At 39.3% G+C, this 19,910-nt stretch overlaps 1 protein-coding gene across 2 annotated transcripts in view; it reads left to right on the top strand.

Moving 5' to 3' along the window:
• The window catches only part of TOLLIP (toll interacting protein), a 37,687-nt gene that overhangs the window by 17,340 nt on the left and 437 nt on the right, over positions 1–19,910 (top strand). For both annotated transcript variants that reach the window (XM_025207900.1, XM_006026880.2), the window contains 2 exons: positions 618–770; positions 2,431–2,522. In XM_025207900.1, the coding sequence (XP_025063685.1) occupies positions 618–770; positions 2,431–2,522 (245 nt within the window). The remainder of the gene's footprint in view (positions 1–617; positions 771–2,430; positions 2,523–19,910) is intronic.

The raw sequence follows: 19,910 nt of genomic DNA, 5'->3' as shown, positions 1-19,910 counted from the left end.
GAGCAGAGCAGCCACGTGGTCCTTGCTGGAGCTTCCCGCGGGGCTGGGCAGGCCCTGCTGTTGGAGAAGCCTGCCGGGCTTCCCCTGGGTCCTATTGCCCGTGGTTCCTTTCATCTTTGACAGGAACCAAAAACAGGTATTAATTTTCTAAATTTTTTTAGGGGCTCCGTGGGCCGGATAGAATGGCTTTGTGGACCGGATTTGGCCCGCAGGCCATGTTTTGCCCACCCCTGGTATAAGCGTTATGTTCTTATGGAACCATTTTGAACTAAACATTTGTTACATGGTGGCTTATGGTCTTGTGGGGATTGACTCAGGAGATAATTTCTTCCAGTGTTATGTGAGTGGAAAGGATGTAGAAGTTGTCAGAGAGTTCTAGGAGTAATAAAGTCAAATTCTACTCTAACCATTACGTAAAGTAATTTGGTTAAAGAGACTGTTTGCAGAATAGCTTAGCTGTGGAAACTGTTGCAAAGAACAGCTTAAAGCTGAAATGAAGAAAATGTGATATCATGAAACCTGAGCTCAAAAAATCGTTAGTTGAGTCATGTTGAGGTTTTTATTTTGGAAGGCAGTAAACTTGATCCAATAAATATTTTATTTCTAATGCCCTTCAGAGAGCCTTTTCAATGGATGACCGCATCGCTTGGACACACATCACTATTCCTGAGTCTCTGAAACAAGGGAAGGTGGAGGATGAGTGGTATAGCCTGAGTGGAAGGCAGGGTGACGACAAAGAAGGAATGATTAACTTGGTTATGTCATATACGGTAAGTCAAATGAATTTCTGCCCTCAGAATCTAATAGGAAAAATTCCTTGCATAAGGGTAGAGGAAGATGAAACTCTCCTATAAAAGCTTCGCCATGCATCTCATCTTTTTTTTTCTTGTCTTCTGTCCCTGAAATATGTTCTTATGGTAAATGTAACAGATGGATATTTTAGCTATTCTAAGTACAGTCAGCAAATCCTTCTTAATAAGATGGATGGATGTTGCTCTTGCTTTTTCTGTACAGTGTGCAACCAAAAACATGTACGTGCAGGAATGAGCTGAGTGGGGAAAATAAGTATCTAGATGCAAGTGACCTTTTTTCTGTTTTTGAAGTCGTCTGTGTTGTTTTGCCTGCCCACACTCCCTCTCCTCTCCCCCATCCAACTGCCTGAAATTGCTTATTTGATGGGGGTGGGAGGGATGATGGGAAACTTTCCACCTCCATGAACTTTATAAATATAACCTGAATATTGTTTGTTCTCATCGTTGGAATAGAAAATAATAAATTGCTCTCTCTTTTGAGCTCGCTTGCATTCTGAGTTGAAGGCAGACAACTGAAGGTCACACTTCACTTCTTCCCTTGTATGGAAAACTACAGATTTTACAGGCAGAAGGATGAAGACAGATATTCCAGATCAGATTAATGTTCAGTTGGATATTGTGATGGAGTGAAATTATGCTTACAGGGCCAGAAATAGGCTTGCCAAAAATCTTTTGAAAGGGAAAGTTGAAATGTTTGAGCTAGCGGTAAAGAAGCATGTTTATCACTCTGGGAATCTCCTGTTACCTATACTTACGCTGAGTGGTAGAACTCTTCAAGTATTACTCCTTGGAAATAAATCAACATCATTGGCTGAACTTAACCAAGAAACCAGTTAACCAAATTATTAATTATGAAGCTAATTTTTAAATTAGAAATAGCTTGCATAATTTCATATAGGTGGTGTTGGATTACTTCAAGGAATGGTTTCAGGAGGTTACTAATGGAAAATGGAAAATTTCTGAACAAGATGAAAGTATTCCAGGACACTTAACATTTAAGTACCTGGAACCCCATTGTAGACTTGGGTAATCATGATCTTTTGCTCATTCTGATCAGTTACAACAACTTTTAGAAATACTTTAAGGTGTCTAGATAAATTGAAACATGATTCCTAAAGTAGTGTTCACTCCTTTTGTCTCTTAAAAATAATCCATCTGGGTTTATTTGACTTGGAGAAATATGTCCTTTTTCTTAGTGGTAGAAATTAGAGCTTTTTGTGAAGCTTCTGTAACAAAAGTTCTGTACAATTTGTGAAATGAAGCAAAAAATATGAAATGAGGTATGGAAATCATCTTGGGAGTTCAGATTTCCCACTTAATACTGAAGCAAATGAATACCTAATTTTTGATGCGTGTCAAAAGGTTGTTATGATTTGATTTGTTAGCACTCTGCTAATAAGTTTCAGACTCACTTCTGTCGGATCACAATTCGTTTTGAGTACTTGGTTGATTTCCTGAGAAATGCTACTTCATAGATTAGTAACCACTGCAGAAAATTTAATTTCTTGGAATTAACCATTGTGCATTGACTAGCAAGATGCAAAAATTTTGTGCTGATGTTTTTGGTTTTCTCTTTCTGGAATAATTTTAATTTTTCTGTCATCCTTCTCCTATCAAGTCTGTACCAGCTGCTATGATGATGCAGCCCCAGCCAGTGGTCCTGATGCCCACAGTGTACCAGCAAGGAGTTGGATATGTGCCTATTGCAGGTAGGTTTTCCTTCTTTATCACCTCTTTCAGAATCCTTTGTTTAGTATGAACAGATAACTACTGAAGTTCTACTGTGCTCAAAATGTAAAGAAAGGATGACTCTTGTCTGGGAACTCAGAGACTCACTTTTTCTTTCTCCTCCCAAAACATATTACCACCCAAAAGGTAGTTAGCAGGCATTCTGTTCCAAAATAATCATGTCCAGAGTAAGAGTGCTCTTATTACTTTTCTGTATGTAATTCATGTCAGGTGTTGGCTTTAGCTAATTTGAAGGGTGGGGGAGACATTCTCATTTATAGAGGAGGGCTGGTAGGGATCTCCATAGGGCATCTAGTCCAACCCCATTCTTGGATAAATTTCTAAATATTGGAGTAAAATTGAGTTATTTCATCTTTGTTTATTTATAGATGAGTCATGAGTCTGTTACATATGATGAAACTGGAAAAAACTACTCCTTAATTTAAGGAGTAAATTGCTGCAATTCATATAGACAACTGCACGTTAGGGCTGTGTGAAATTTTCACCGGGTGTTTCGTTTTGAAGCTTTTTCAACATGTTATGAGCTCGAAACAGCGAAATCGAAATGAAACACAAGGCTTTGAAACAAAACGAGGGCACTCAAAAAGGTTTCAAAACATTTTGAGTTTTGTAGCTGGTCTTGCTTGGCTTCAGCGCCAGTCCCAGGTGGCAGCCTCCTCATCTGGCGGGCAGATCCGGGGGCTTGCACCCCTGGAGGGCTGCTGGGCTGTGCCGGACTTCTCCCGAGGGTGCGGGCCCAGGGATCTGCACGCTGGATGAGAGGAGGCTGCCGCTGCCGGCAAGTGTCAAGAGTTGTGTTTTGAACAGCTTGAGGTGCAGTTTCCCAGAAACCTCTGCACCTATATCCTTGAAACTTGGCAGGCTTCATGCCCTCAGAAGGAGCTACCTTTCCTGCAATTTTCACCAAAATCAGGCAAGAAATGACAAAGCTTGAGGCATTTTTATGATTCCCCATTATAGCCTACGGGCGAAACATCAAACCATGTCGAAACAGCAAAACAGTTACGACGAAACTAAACGAAATGATGAAACGAAACACTGTCCCTTTGAAACGTTGAAACGAAATGATGGTGTTTTGCACAGCGGTACTGCACATAGCACACTTTTTATATGTAGCCAAGGTTTTAAGCTGGCACAGAAGACCATCCCTGTCCCTAGTATAATGCCAGACTCTTGGTTTACTAATCAGGATGTCACTGAAGTTAAACAGTGGTGGTGCACAACACCTGGGCTTCATGCAGCCCACCAGGCTTATATCTGTGGTTTAGTGAGTTGGCCAAACTGCATGCATCTTAGGTGGCCCGCCACTGGAAAATATAACTGTAAGCATTCCTCCTAGATTTTGCATTCTGCATCTCTGTCCTGCATGACTTTAGAATAGCAGGACATTCCTATATTGAAATAGTAAGTGACATTGCTGTTAAAACTAGGCTTAATGTACAATTACAGTGCCTTTGATTGTTTGAACCTATGTAGTGCAGTTCACACTTCTTACCGTTTTCATTTGTGTGCCAGTTTATTCAAGTGGTATTTCTGTCAATTTGACTTAATTGGAAGCTCTTCATAAATGAGAACTGAGCTTTAAATTTTACAGCAGATGTGCCCCCAGAGAAATACAGACATGATACATTGCTCTAAGGGTTTAGCTGGGATGTATGTGGCCAGGCTTGCAGATAGATAGGTCCTGAGGGACAAGTAGGGAGTCAGCAGGATTGGGGCACAGATTACTGGATCATCAGATTGGGGCCTGGGTCAGCGGAGCAGAGAGTGTGGGACCCGGTTCCAGGGGAGTGGAGAGAAGAGATCCAAGAGACATAGTCAAAGATGTAAGCAAGGGTCAGGAGCTAAGGTCAGAGAGCTGGTGCCAAGATTTGAGACTGGGGTCAAGGAAGCTGTGCTGAATCGGGATGCCAGGAAACCAGAGAGAGTAGAGACAGTGCTGAGTTCCAGGGGAGATTCAAGATCAAGGTCAGGAAAGCCAAAGCTAGGGTCAGAAGTCAGGAGAACCAGGGAGAGCTGAGAACACAAGGCTTGCTGGAACAGACTGAGACTGCGTTGAAGTGTCTGTAGCATGAGACTTATAAGGGGCGAGTGACACTTTTGGCAGCCAATCCAGCTGCAGAGCACTGGGGAAGCTGTATTAGCCAGGGATCAGGGGCAGGTGTAGTGGCTCTGGTGCTTGGCCCAGCCATCATCGGGGTCTCTGATCCAGTGCTGAATCATTGACCCTAACAAGTGCCTCTTCCTAGTTTAACGGATCCTTATCCTTGGTTCCCAGATGCTGAGACCATCGTGGAAATCAGAGGTAAAGGTGTACCTCTACCTCTACTATTGAGTAATGCTCCAAGTCTAATTCTGTTGATATAGGAGATGCAGAGAAATTTGTAAAGGTCCTGATGTCAGAGAAAATCTTCTAAAAGGCCTGATGGGTGGCAGACCTGTTCTGTTCTAACCTTCAGAGCTTGAGTAATATCTTTTTGTAGTTCCCCTGTACCAAGAGGACTTGCCAGTAGATCTGCGAAGCAACTAATTAACTGAATTGCCACTGTCTTCTGAATGATTATACACTGGAAGTTTCCACTGAGCTGGGTATATTAGTCACGGAATACATGATCTTGCATAATCCCCAAATTCTGTTCCTCATGGAAAAGAGGAGAGGTTTTTACTGTATGGCCTGGTTTGAGGAAAAAGGAATAGGATCTAATCATTTTTGTGTAATAAGTGTGGCATTTAAGGATTGAAAATGGCTCCTTAGGTGTAAATGGGTAGCTGAAGATCAAATATTCCTTCAAAAGTTATTTAATTTTTGGATGTTCTCTGGAAGTCGCTGCATAATTGGGACAGAGCCTACTATCTAAGCAGAGGCCTTTATTAATAAACAACATATGAAGCTAACCTTCAGACCTTGGAAACAGCATTTGAATTATTTGTTGTCAGAATCGCAACTTAAAGAAGCAACTGCGATTTGGTTTGTTTCCCTCCTGGGGTTCTTGGCGATACATGTTTATGCTTGCTTTAGAGCATGAAAGTGAAGCAGGGAAATGCCATAGAGATTTTTGGGTTACCTATGTAACAAGAAATGTTGGCTAAAAAAAAAATTTCTATCCCTTTTGTAGACAAGGTTCTTTGGGTGAATCTGATTATCTTTTATTATGAATTTTGATATCTTTTATTAAGAATTGTGGTCAAAATCTACTAGCCAAGGCGGTAAGTTCATATACTAATGAACGGATGTATGGCTTGATTGGTGACAAGTAATCAATCTTGTTCTATTTTATTTTCTCCCTCATGTTAGAGCCTTTAAAGGCTTTATTCTGGGTTGTGGACCAGTGCAGTAACTTACATTTATTAATATGCATATATCTTAAGGGAAAGATTGAAAATGAGTTTACCTCCATTAGAGTAAATTGGTGGGTGGGACAACAGAGACTGAATCTACATCTGATTTTAAATGCCAATACTAGTAAAATAAATGTAGGAGCAAATTTACATATGGTAGTAAGATATGTGACTGCATAAGTAGCTAGACACTCAAAAAATTAAAACATTAAATAGTGAATATTCTACAAAATCACATTGGCCATGTGTACAATGGGATACTAAGGGTTCCAAATCCTATGGAAATGTGAAGTCAGTGCATATAACTTTTTAAAAGCCTGTTCGTTCTTTATATCAGGGCTGTCCAACTACAAGTGCCTGGGGGATGCATGCCTGGGTTAATTTCCCTAACTTTTCATGCCTCTGCTCCTATGCCATACTGCCATGCCCCTTGGGGCTCAGCCAGGAAGGAGTAATCAAAGGAGGGAGGGGAGGTTGGAATGATTAGGGTGATTTCTTACTGCTAGAAATAAATGCCTGTTCATGGCCAGAGACTTGTGTGTGTTTCTGGGCTCCAAACTTTAAGAGGATATGGAGAGAGGATCCTGAGGTGGCTAACAAATAATAAGGGGGTTGGAAGGCAAGCTATACATAGAGAGACTGACAAAGCTATGCATATTTAGCTTGGAGAAAAAGAGCTTAAGGAGGGAGACATTATTGCAGTGTTCAAATATTTTAAAGGCTACCCTTAAGAAAAAGACCCCCCCCCCCCCCCCCCAACAAAAAAATCTCAAAGCCAACTTTCCCTGCTCCTTGCAGCAGGGGAGAACACAAAACAGTGGTTAAAAATGGCAACAAAGGCAATTTAGGCTAGATCTCGGGAAAAGCCTCCTTACTGTTGGAACAGTTAGGTAGTGGAATAGACTGTCTAGGGAAGCTGTAGAATATCTCCTGATGGTTTTAAGAGGCAACTGGATAAATATTTGACAGGGATTGTTTAAGAATATCATTCCTGCATTTATGCTCGGGATTGGACTGGGATTGAGGTCCCTTACCAGCCTATGATTCTGTCTTCTATTGTGTGATACCATTCTGATAAGCCAAACTTACATAGTTTTTACACCCCTAAATTAAAATCTAATATTTCTTGTTTCTTCTAGCTTCTCTACCAATGACATTTACTTTTTTTTGTATACCATTCAAAATTTCTCTGCTTCATAAATAAGATTTGTATCGAACCTGAGGACAGTACAGCTAGATGTGCTGCTGAATTTCTTGCTTAATTGCAGTCGAAGCATGTTTGGCCTCAGCATATTATGTGGTAGTGGAAGTTTCTGATTTGAGTAAAGGTGGAGCTGGGATTAGCTTCCTGTGACCTAAATTAGGTCTTCAGAGAGAAAAGAATAGCGAAATGCAGTGATTTTTGGTATGGACTGATTTCTCCATTTTCATTTGCAAATATTTTTAAAACATCTTTTCAAGAATGCTCATGGGTAAAAATTACCCTCTTTAAATGCATAAATTGAGAAATTGGAGATTTGGTGCACTTAATGACAGTACTTAATAGAAATACTAAAAGAACATTTTATTCCTTAATTTGTTTTTCCATAGTACAGGAATGTCTTTATCTTCTTTTAACATAAACATATTGCTATATGTATTGGAATAGCAGTCCGTTTCATGGCCATTACTTGCATTACTTCTGTATTTGTCTTCATTGTTAACTTCACCTATGAACATGAATGAAAACATTTGGAAATACTGCCAAGTTCTTTAATTTTTCAGACCACCATGAGTTTTCTTATTTAACACATTTCTGAATTATTTCCACCACTTTTTTAATTGCCTCAGAAGTTTTGGGACTCTTTAAAATCCTTTTAAATTTGTAATAGATCTTTCCAAGTGCTTTCACTTTGTTTTTTAGGGAGGGTCAGTGTGGGTATTCAAAGTTATATTCTCAACTCCATATTGCATCTTTTGCTGTACACGTTTTTAAGGTCAGGTGTTGTTTTAACCCAAATATTCATCCGTATTATGTAAAATAAATAAATGAAAAGCTACTTATTTTAGTTTCGTGAAATGACTTGGTTTTGGATACATGCTGTTCCAGGCTTCATGAGTCTTTTTACTCTAAGACTCGAAGCAATTTTTTCTTTGAAGAGAGAGAAGTTCTGAAGGGTAGAAGAAATCAATTAATGAATGTTCCAGTCCTTCAAAGCTACATGGTTAAAGCAATCCATTCTATAGGTAGTTTAAAGTTGTTTCAGGTTCTCCCAAATGCATTGCAGAAAAGTATATGCATTTGTACAAACTCCCACAATTCCTGTTCAGTTAATTCTTCACAACTTCAGGAAAACCTCTACCAGGTAACCTCTGGTAGAACTGCTAAAAGCTGACAACTTTAGTTGGCATCCTTGGTCGAAGGAAAAGGGATCTTTCTGTCTCCCATAGATATGTTCTCTTCACTTTTTTCAGTGCCTGGGTTTCACCTATCTGTTTAATATTAAAGTCATATTATTGTTTTATTTAAGTAAGTGAACTTTCTAAGACGTAAGAATAATTTAGTCTTGCTCTTGTTTCAGGAGGTTTGACTATCAGATGTATTACATGTCCCAGAAAATACAGCTGGTGCAATTACATCTTCAGGAAGATTGATGTTGCTGAATAATTATATAATTTATATTTACCTGGCAAGACTTACTTACTAAATTCCTCTCTTTTCCGTCCTTTGCATTTCATACGTCAAAATATTTTTGGACAGATCTCTTAAGTTAATTGTAAAAACAGTCTACTGGATATAAAGACTAAAAATGAACCAATTTCCTTTAAGTGCCGATTTTAAAGTGACAGTAAACACTTGATGTGAAACTCAGTCTTTCTATATTGTGGTAATATGGATAGAATTTTAAGTATTAAAAGCAGTTACTAAGCAATATGAAACACATTATAATGGCACGTCTGCCTGTTTTCTGGAAGAACGCAAATTTTAAGACTCTTTGTTGGAAATGGCTCCTCTAGCTAGTTCAGTTTCTTTATAGAAATAACTTAAAAACTTAAAAATCAGGTGGTGGATATGACAAAACAAGTGACAGAAAAATAATTAATGCAATTGCTTGTGAACATAGTTTTCTAGTATCACTCCTCCCATCCAGAAAAATTGAGACTTTTTTGAAAAATGTTCTCAACCAGGATGGGATTAAAAATCAATGTCAAGTTTTGTGTGCTGACAATCTGGAACTGCAACTTTAGGTCAGTCAATGTTTTCTTCCAGTTCAGACCTCTTAGTTTATAACTAATTTGAACTTTGAAACCAGGCTGTTTAGAAAATTTCATGGTAGGAGGTTCCAACAACTTTCCTTCTCTCTTCCTGCCCCCCGTCCCCCCTTCCTGGAAAAAAGACAGGGAGAACTTTGTTGAAAATAATCCTTTCCCTCAAACAGTTATTTTGAATCAATGCTACTCCTTGGCCCAAATGACCCTTAAGACCCCTTCCAACCCTGTGATTCTGTATTTTGAAGGAAAAGAAAAGTTTGTACAATCTCTTTGCAATTGCAGCTGCACATTCAGATGATGACTACCTTGGGAAGCTCAATTCAGTCGGCCCTTTTGCCAAATGCCCTGTTTGGAGTAGACTCCTCAAGAGATTCTTGTTAGTTTTGTAATCCTTAGTGATATGGATGGGCCCTGCCTCATATCAGTGGGTCTTAGATGCTGGACTCTTTTTATTCTGTTCAGTTCCTTTTACAGAAGGGTGTTCCCTTATATTTTAAGAGAGACTGCTGTCTTGTTACCCTTAAAGCTGCTTTCTAGGAACAGGTGACATTGCTGCAGAATACTTCAACAGGATATAATCTGACTGGATGCAGATATTTTCCAGGGTCTTGACCCATTGGCAGTTGCCCAACACATCCTAGGGTGCTGCTCCTTCATGTTTTTGGTTTTGGTTTCCCCTCCCATACTGCTTTGACGTGGTAGAAAGGCCTCCAGTTTGAACAATTTGGAAACAGAGTTGGTTTCAGAAAATTCTACTGAAAAAGGGGAAAAAAAAAAAAAAAAAGGCTCATTGGAAATTGGTGGAATAATTTTTTTTTTTCCTTTAGTTTAGTGAGAATGTGCCTGGATTATAACTTCATCCTGTCACCTGCTGGTACACAATTCCACTATATTCTTTAAGCCTACAGTAGCATAATCTTGTATCCAGCTTGTGTGTTGCCTTCTTCAAGAGGTGCTTCTATCCTGAGACTTGGTGCAGGCAATCTTCTGCTCGAGGTGATTATCACAGATATAAAAGAGGTCATAGAAGGCATTTAGGCATTCAGAACCCATTTCCCTTAACAGTAATCTTAATCTGAAAGATAATTTTATAAACTTAAAATATGCCCCCTATTTTCCTCCTGGGAAATATATTAAGCTAAGTATTTACCTATGAGGTATTATTTTGTTCTTTTAGACATTCTGAGCTCAAACAACTTTGGGTTTTAAGCTTTGTTTGTAAGATTCAGATGATAAATTACCTGACTGGGGTGATAAAATGGCTGTTTGGAAAGGCTAAATTGTTTGAAAAATGCCTCCATAAAAATCTTGCTTCTCAAATAATTTCATAGGAACATAGTTTAAAAATGTAATAACTTTTCTGTTTCAGTTCAGCGTACAATCTGAAAGTCAAGATATGCTGTTTCTCAGTCATTCCTTGCCAGTTTGAAACTTTTGTGCATATGGAATTATTAATTATAAAGTACAGAATAAAATGGATTCCAGCTTGTTTCCCGCTATCTGTGCAATACAAAACTGTAGTAAGTGGGTAAAACTTGGAAAATACACAGAAAGAATAATGTTTAACTAACTCCCCCCCCCCCCCCCCCCTCTCTCTCTCTCTCGTGGGTTTTAAAACTTATTTTGAAGAATGTATTTAAGGAAGACACACTTTTTGTATTGGTGGGCCACATACTCTGACTTGTAGTTTTAAAAGAGGTTTTAAAATTTTTTTTAGCCAAAACATGTTTCATTTCACAACTCTTAATCTTTTAAAAGAAAAGCAGGGGGGAAATAAGAACACCCTTCCTCCTCTCTTTTTTGCCAGATTGAGGGCTATATCCCTTCAGCCTCAATCAGTCCATGAGGCAAGGTGAAGGTGACCAATAGTGTATTAGAGTCAGTATAGTAAGTGCTATCACTTGCACTAAGTACATCTTGCGTCTATGTGGGAAAACATCTCCAACCAGTTAGAGAATAGTATTGATGGGCTTTAAAGAAAATCCATTTATGTTTGAAGATGGCTGTAAAGCAGCTGTATAGGTGGATTAAAAATAGGTCTTTGGGGTTTCATCTAGGTGCGTTTTGGTTGCACCTTTTGTATCTTGTTAAAACGGTATGCATTAATGTATATAACTAATGTATGAAAATATTAAATTGCAGTGCAAATCAATGGAAAAACTCTGGGATTAAAAGTTTAAGGCTTGCAGTAGATGATGGTAGTATGAAAGCTGATGTTTGGTAGCATAAACATCTGTGTATATCACCTTTTGTTTTCTTGGCTTTGTCAGTATTAAAAACATTTTCGATAATGCTACAGGGATACTTTGCCCTTTATGCAGAATAAGAATTTTCTTTGGCACAAGACATTTCCCGTTTTAGGTATAAATCCTTTCCTGTAGTCACCTTATCTGCAGGTAGCACATACATGTTAGGGCAGGAGTGGGCAAAATGTGCCCCGGGGGCCGGATGTGGCCTGCCAGGCCATTCTATCTGGCCCGTGGGGCCCCTAAAAAATATATATATATATATATATATATATTTATTTATCTGCCCCTGGCTGCCTGTCACGCGACCCTCGATGGCTTGCCAAAACTCAGTAAGTGGCCCTCTGCCCGAAATAATTGCCCACCCCTGCTTGTTAGGGAGTAGGTTTTGAGTACTGAAGTATGTTAGATTTTGGACTTGAGAAATTAAAGATGCTGGTATCCAGAGTCTAACTCTAAATGCCATTTCAGAACTTGCCTGGCCTTCATCCTTGGAGGCGAAAGCATTCATTTCCCAGTTAAAGTAGATTAATGTTTCTCTCCTGTGTCTTATTCCCTTCCCTTTCATTTTCACGTATCCTTAGGGCTTGAGTACTTTGCTCTGGGTAAGTTTTTCAAGCTCTTCTTGACCCATTATGGTGGGGGTAAAAAATCTTTGCATGAGCTCATACAAACTGCTTTCTTTGTTTGTACGTAGCACATTGCATCACAAGGCATTACACGTGGATGTCACAATAAACCAGATTTTATGCATCTGTTTTAAGCCTAAAAACAAATGCCAGTATTCTTTAGTATCTGCAGTCCTTTTATTTTAAACTTCCAGTTCTACTAATCCAAGTTTTAGAAATCAAGTTGCAAAGGCAAAATGTTAGCTGGAGGCAGAATTAACTTCCCAAATTAATAAAAGAAAAAAAATATTTGACTGGTTCATGGAGAAATTAGTTTTCCTGTTTAAAAAGCAGTAAACTTTCAGCTATGCCCTTAGGAGAATATATTATCCCTTATCCTTACTAGAGTGAGATTTAAAAACAAACAAAAGAACACAAAGGTGTATAGCAGACTTCTGTAGAATTGGCAAGGCAATCTGTCATTCCTGTGTCTTGTATCCTATTTATAAGACTGAAAAACCTAAGGGGTGGAAACATAGGTTTTCTTAGTGGTGCCATAAACAATGTTATGGCACCACAAAGGCAAAGCAAGCAAATGTCCATATAACTTGTTGCGCCCCAGTTTGAGGCTGTGGCAAAGTTGGTATGAACTTGAGCTGTTTTTTTGTGACTGTCTGTTTTCTTTAAGGTGGGAGAGTATGTACAACTTGGAGCTGCTCACATTCTCCAGCCTCCCTAGATTGGCTCTCTGGGGACTTCATGGGCCTGATCCTTCACTCCCTGGGAATTTGCATTTCCAGGCTGCACAGGATCAGGCCCTTAAAGTGTGTGCTTAGTTTTTCCCACCTTTCAGACACGTGTCTGGGGAATCTCCCAGCAGGGCTTCTGCAGGTGTACATGTCCTGGCTTGGAGGCACTGGACACTGGGGATTCCTCCACTGCCCTACACCAGGACCTGTTCCTGTGCCTCCTTACCAGGACCCATATGGGTCAGTGTAGTTCCCACATCGTCCTGTGCCAGGACAGCAAGGAAGGATGGGGTAGCAAGAGACACCAAGTTCTGCATTGTTGTTTTTTTTGCCCAGTGTCAGATGATAATAGGTATTGTGTTTCATCCAGTGAAGTGAATCAGCTGTGGTGGGATGTGACTGATCTACTGTTTGGTGATGTTTGTTTGTACCCTTATATCTTGCATTGACATAATTAAACTCTTCCACCATTTTTTTTTTAACCTTCTGGAAGCAATGTTAATTTAGACCAGTTGCCAACTTTTGCTGAACAGTGGGTAGAATCGGTTATCCTTGCATTTGGACAAATATGGCTTTTAACCACTTTTCAGTGCAGGGGGAGCCAGCTGCTCAGGAGTGTACAATAGCTATTACATCTGCATGATCTGGTAGCAGTGCAAGTTTGCTAAATCACTCTAACCATGTTTCATTTAGAGGTCAAAGGTAATGTTGGTAGTGGTTTTGCTGCAAAAGTTTCTTATCAAAATCATGCCAATGTAATAGAATTGCATCGTAGCAACTTCTGTTGCTACAAAAGGATACCGATGTAGTTACATCCCTGCCGTCTTCCTTGTCTGCTTCCCCCACCCCCTCCAAAATGAAGCTCTGCTTTTAAATTTCCTCTAGCCCTGAACAACATTGGAAGCCATAGAGAGTAGCACAATGATACTGAGATATGGATTGGTGGTCATTGGTTTAAACTAATACTATTTACCAAGTCACTTAGGCTTAGTTAAAACGTACCTAGTGGCTTACTTGGTCTTGGCTAAAATTTAGGGTTGCACATCTATAAATGGAATATGGGGCAGGGGGGAATGTTGTGCATCCCAGTACTCCATATGTTAAATGGGTATGGAATGGGTGACCTTGCCTCTTGGATGAGATTCATAGCAACCAGCATGCTGTTAAGGGAGTTGTACAGGGCAATCAGTAAGAGAGACTAAAGAGGAGAATGTCAGAAAGGCCTCCCTGCCATTGAGTTATGCTTTCTATGATACCCAACTCAGGGCTGCAAAGAGTATCTCTGATGTGATATTCACAATCTGAAGTCTTCTCTTGCCCTCTGCTGACTTAAGGCCATGGTCTTGTAGCATCACAATAATGTGGAGGAAGAGTCTACCCACCTTGTGCAGTAGCCTAGGGGCTGGGGGTGCTTACCAAAAACTTGAAGGCTGTTTTTTTTTTGGGCTGTCCTCAGACTGAAGGAGTTTGACCCCCATCATCATCTTCCCAGGAAATCATAAGGCTATGGGCCCGGCTAGGCTAGGGGTACCTTTCAGATCTTCCTATTGCATAACCAGTGGGTTAGCATCATGACCCTAAGTCTTGGGTCTGGCAAGAGAGCAAACAAGAGAGGGAGTGACTCTAGTTCCAGTGAAAAAGGAACTCGTTGAAGCAAGAGGAGTCTAGTTTCATTTCGTACATCTTATCTAATGACTGTTTAAGGCACAATGCATAAATAGTCTCTGGGTACTGAGTAATCAGTTGGATAGGTTTTCACCTCTTTAGACTATTGGACCAAAGGTGATTGGGCTCTTTGTAGTTAGGCATACTCTGTGTGCCTAATAGATGAGGCCTTCAGTGGACTTGAGAACAGGAATTATGAGTTTGAACTCTATAATTTTATGCAGGATTCAGATTTAAGTTCTCATGCACATCTCTTTCTAAGTGATAGCTGTACCAAGCATGTGCCATCAGTGTGTTCTCACCTCAATGCTAAACATACATCTGCATTGAAATGTACAGAACTTCCCATGCACATAACCATTTAGGGTGCCACTTTGAATCATGTATTTGAGGAAAGACGCATACTTTATGACTAAAAAGTGACTGGCATGTACACATTCAAGTTTGGGTACTTGTTACTGTTTCTGAAAAAGTAGCTCATCAGCTCCCTTTTCCTTGAAAGTGAAATGCTCTGACACCTAATACCAAACTTTCATCGGTATTGTGACATCCTCACCTTGATTATAGTATCACTGTCCAGTCAAGTGTCTTCATGAGTACTTAACTTTTCAATAAATCAAGCATTTACTGGTATTCTGAGTTCTATGCAAAATATTGTATGCATAAATGACTGGCTTGTTCCATCTTATTTAGCTGAGCCAGAGTACTAGTCAGATCACAGACTTGCAGGACATCTACCACTACTACTTCCCACAGATTTTAGTGAAGCTGGGAATGATGTTAATGTCTTCTCTTTGCACAATACAAAGTTGTGGCAGAATTTGGTAGATATAAAAATAAATGGTGGCCTCAAGCCTTTAGGGCTCAATCCTTATACAAGCAAGTCGTTTTGTACAAAATAAACCCGTATAAAAGTTTTAAAAAAATGTATTTATTTTTTTCCCCCAAAAGGTATAAATGAATTATGCATCCCACTCCCATTTGTCTTAAGCCTCTTCCAGTGCAGGTTTCAGACCCATTAAAATAACATATTGCATGAATAGCTGTCCATTGTGATAGAGGGATCGAATTAAATTTTTTTACTGAAAGATACAGACCTTTGATGTGAAGAAACATAAGGCACTTGACTGAACTAGAAACTAAAAGCAGAATATTTGTGTAATATGCTGTGTGCAATTTGGATAAACTGTACTCCTTGCTGCTTCCATTGCTGCTCATAAATTATCACAATATGCTGTCAATTGACTTGCTATATTACATGTGCATTTTATATTTTGGAATGTCATTGCTTATGCCAGCGTGTTTCCTATTGCAATCTCACTGTTTGTGCTAGAGAACTAACACTCCAAACTTCTTGGTTTGTAGTACTTTCTGTGTAATTCTGAAACAAGAGTGCACAGGTACTGTGCAGTTTGCATTTATGGAAAATATTTAAAGTGTTAGCTTCAGTCTAACTTGTCAGTGAACTGAGTTGCTTATACAGCAGTGGTTTTCAACCTGTGGGTCTGCAGACTGTCTAAGGGGTCCACAGAAGATGACTCTGCTTAGGGACCTATCTAAATTGCGGTGCAAGTTGTGGCGCAACATTGCCTTTAATCTTGCTCTTTTCAACCTCATGCCCCTCCTTCCCCCCCCACTGCTGAGTTGTTAAGCGACTAAAATCATGGCATTCATTGCCTCTTGGCCACTCAGTGGCAGGGAAGGGAGGATCAGGGGTGGGAGGGAGGTAGTAATCTTTGCAAACATTCATAGTTCTGGAGAGAACTAGTTCTACTGTACTAAGAAAAGACTTTGACATTAAACTTGAAATTTGTCAGTAAGATAATCCATTCTTACTGTAGGGTTTGAATTACTTGAAAAATGAACTTAAGTGATACTTTCTTTTCTTGAATGTTACTGCTATTTGCCCAGTAACAAATTGGTTTGGAGAAAAAGGTTTTCCATAAAGTCTTCGTTTTTACAAATTGTTTAGAAACTGCTGCTGTATTTCAAAGTATTAACTTCCAGCCATGTTCCCTCTCTCTCATTTTTTGATTACTTGCCCCCAACTTAGTGGTTTGGATTGTTTTGCCCATAGCGTTCCTTAGCCTACTTGCAAACGTAAATTTTACTGAATAAGGCTTTTGAGCGACATACTTAGTGGCAGTGAGTTCTAAGCCAGAGTCATCTAAGGTGGGCAGGAGTGCCCAGTGAATTACCCAAGATCAATTACTTTTTAAATTATACTTGTGGGAAAGGACAATGCAGGAAAATCTCTTTATATAATTGATAAAGGTTAGAATTGGATATCCTTGTGGAGCATCAGAAAGTGTTCCTTGTTTAACATATTTGTGGAAAGCACGAGTTAGATTTTTATTAAGGAATGGCCACATCTGTCAGTCCTTTTTGTTTTATTCGAAACACTATATCAGTGGGAGGAGAGAAACGGTAGAAAAAGATATGATGTAGGGTACTAAAAAATTATTCACACAGTGTCCTGCTTTCATCAGGACTCTGATATTTTGGGTGGGGGAAAGGGGGGGGGGAGGGCTATTTTTTTTTTTGCCATATCCAGTTGAAGAAAGCCCCATCAACTTGCTTTAACTAAATTTTGAAGATTCAAAACCTAGACCTGAAAAGTAAAATGTCAGTTTTTACTAACATCTAGGATGAATTGTAAACAAAGAACATTCATTTGCATCTGGTAGCAGTCCCAGTGGTTTGTATGCCCTAGTGTAAAGCTCTCACTAATTGTTTCGTAGTACAAATAATCACAATTAACTTTCCATATGTTGGCTTTTGTTGATCATGTCTGTTCAACAACTCAGACTTTCTAGTACAGATGATGTATGGCACTTTGATCATGGGAGGTCTCTTTAAAAATAAGATCAGCAAATGTTTGCAGAATGGCAAATTAATGTCTTATTCTGAACTAGTAAGTAGGTGCTGAGAGGCAGGTGGTATACCCTATGTAATTGGAAAGTAAGTATAGTTTTTACTGCTTCCCACTCAAAGTTGTTTAATCGGATCATATTTTTACTACAGTATTATAGTCTAGAGCTCAAGTGCTCTGGAGCATTGCAGCTTATGATCTGTTATTTTCATAAATCTGTAGCAATAAAAGATAGCTAAATTGCCCTGGCTTTGGCCTTAAATGATGCAGGGTTAAAGTTGGAGCAGTCTAGCTATACTTGTATTGCTACAGAATCTATGCAGACCTAACAGTTGCATCATAACTACTTGCATCAATACCTTTTGATATCAATAAAATTGTCATGTGTCTATACTCCAGGAGTGCTTTTAAAATGAACTGTAATTCTTTAACCTTTTCAGCTGCAGGGTGGTTCTCAATTATTGTTTCATCAAATGAAGAAAATGTGGAATGCACTTAGTGATTCTAGAAATAATCTTTGGAAAACACCATTTAAAAAAAGAAAAGAAAAAGAAACTCTCTAACTTCAAACTGCAGTTGCTTTGCTTGTCTTTTTTGCATAATGCAGATTCCAAACTGATTTTGTTGCTTCTCTGAGAAATAGTGTGTCTGTCTGTAAGAAGAAAACAATTCTTCTATCTTGCCATACTCCTTAAGGCTGCTGGCAGACATTTAATATGATCATGCAGTTAGGATCTGAGGTTTTCATATTCTTCATCCCAAATATGGTGCTTCTTGTCATGGCATCATCCTTGCTCCCAACCCAGTCCCTCTCCTATTCTTCCCTTCCCCTTCACCCCATCTTCATACTAACCTTCACCCATCCACCTACATGACTGCATGGGGATTAGGAGCTCCCTAACCCCGAGGAATCTGCAATGTGGCATTGGCTGTAGCACAGGGCTTTAAATGTCCCTGAACATGGAGAGCCAATAGATTCCCTTGTGGGCATTGACAACCCCATGCTGCAGGGATTTGGCAAGGGGGAAAAGCCCTGAGTCCTGGTTTGGGACCTGTGGCTGCTAGATTTTCCCAGGATTAGGCATTGGGCAGTGGTATCCCAGACCCTGAGGCTGCCCCTTTTCTGATTCTTACAATCCACTCAGGATTGCTGTTCTCAGGTAGTACATTTAAAAAAAAAAAACAATTTGAACAGGAAATTCTGGAACAAGAAGTTGCCTGCAGACTGGATTGTGTGAAGCATGATTTAAATAGGGACTATGGATTTTTATCCCATCACCTTAGTTCGCTTTTCTGACCCTTTTGTCTCTGTGGGGTCTTTTCTTGTTTGCTTCTCCCAGCAATGCCCTCCTTCCCCCTCCCTCTTTACCTTTTGTATTCAGATCACTCACTTAATTTCATACACCGCTGTATACTTGTCCCTTCACAGTATCTGATAAATTGAGTTTGAGTTCACAAAAGTTTATGCTTTTAGTTAGTCTATAATGTGCATATCTGCCCTGTCATCTGCCTGACTACAACCTAACATGGCTAACTTCCTTCCAGTCAGCTGATCAGCATCAGCAGCCCTGGGTCCAGGACACATGTCATGTGTTTGGTTTAAAGCATGCTACAAACCTGCCTCAAAGATGTTCTGAATCTAATATGGAACATCTTTGTGGCTGTTTTCCCATGTTATCCTGCCATAAATTCCCTGAACATGTGGCATGTTACAGTTCACTGTCAATGTCATATCAGGGGAAAACGTAACAGTTTCCAGAGGCCTAATACTACACTTGGAATAACTAGGCACCATTTATTTGGGTTTACCAATATCTGCTCAATCTACTTGGAAATAATGAGTTAAACATTTTTTCTTATTGAAATAATGGAGACTACGTTCTTGTATAGAAATACCCTTTTATCAGAATTTTTTTCTATATACTTCCATAACGTAGGGTTAAGATTATACCCTGAGCTATTTTATAAAGCTTCAGTGTTTTAAGGCTGGATTGCACCGCATATTCGGTTGGACTTTACATGGCAACAAAGAAGATTTGTATGCTACAGTGACATTAAACTCGTATGGACAAGAGTCAGCAAACTTTTAGTAAGAGCTACCTGAATTAATACCTTGGCTCTAAGGGAGCAGAGACCACTGTTATTGACAGAATATATATAAATGATGCATGCTTACTGTTCGTCTAATGGCATAAATTCCCATGCTTGGTAGGCCAGATCTGGGCTGAGAGCTGTAGGATGCTGACACCTGCATAAAAACATTACAGTTAATGGCACTGTCCTTTTTATATTAATTACGATTTTGTTATGAGCTCAAAAAGAGAGGTTTCTGGCTACCTCTAATAAGACTGTAAATCCTATTGGCACATGTTATCTCTGTTTGTCTCCATAGCATATTCATGACTATATTAACAGCACTTCTGGAACACCACCACTTGTCCAGATTGTAATAGTATGTCTTTTTGTTTAGAACAGTTAAGGTAAATTCTGTGCCTGGTCACTTTTGGGACCTATGCATTGTTTTGTGTTTGCTTCTGAAAGGAGTTTTTCATTTGCACAAAAACAAAAATTTTGTTTTTCATGTAATAGAAGTCTTTAATTTCCTTTATGTATGTTTT

The sequence above is a fragment of the Alligator sinensis genome, unplaced genomic scaffold, assembly GCF_000455745.1.
Source record: "Alligator sinensis unplaced genomic scaffold, ASM45574v1 scaffold5_1, whole genome shotgun sequence".
Lineage (NCBI taxonomy): Eukaryota > Metazoa > Chordata > Crocodylia > Alligatoridae > Alligator > Alligator sinensis.
This window is presented reverse-complemented; position numbering and strand designations above follow the sequence as displayed.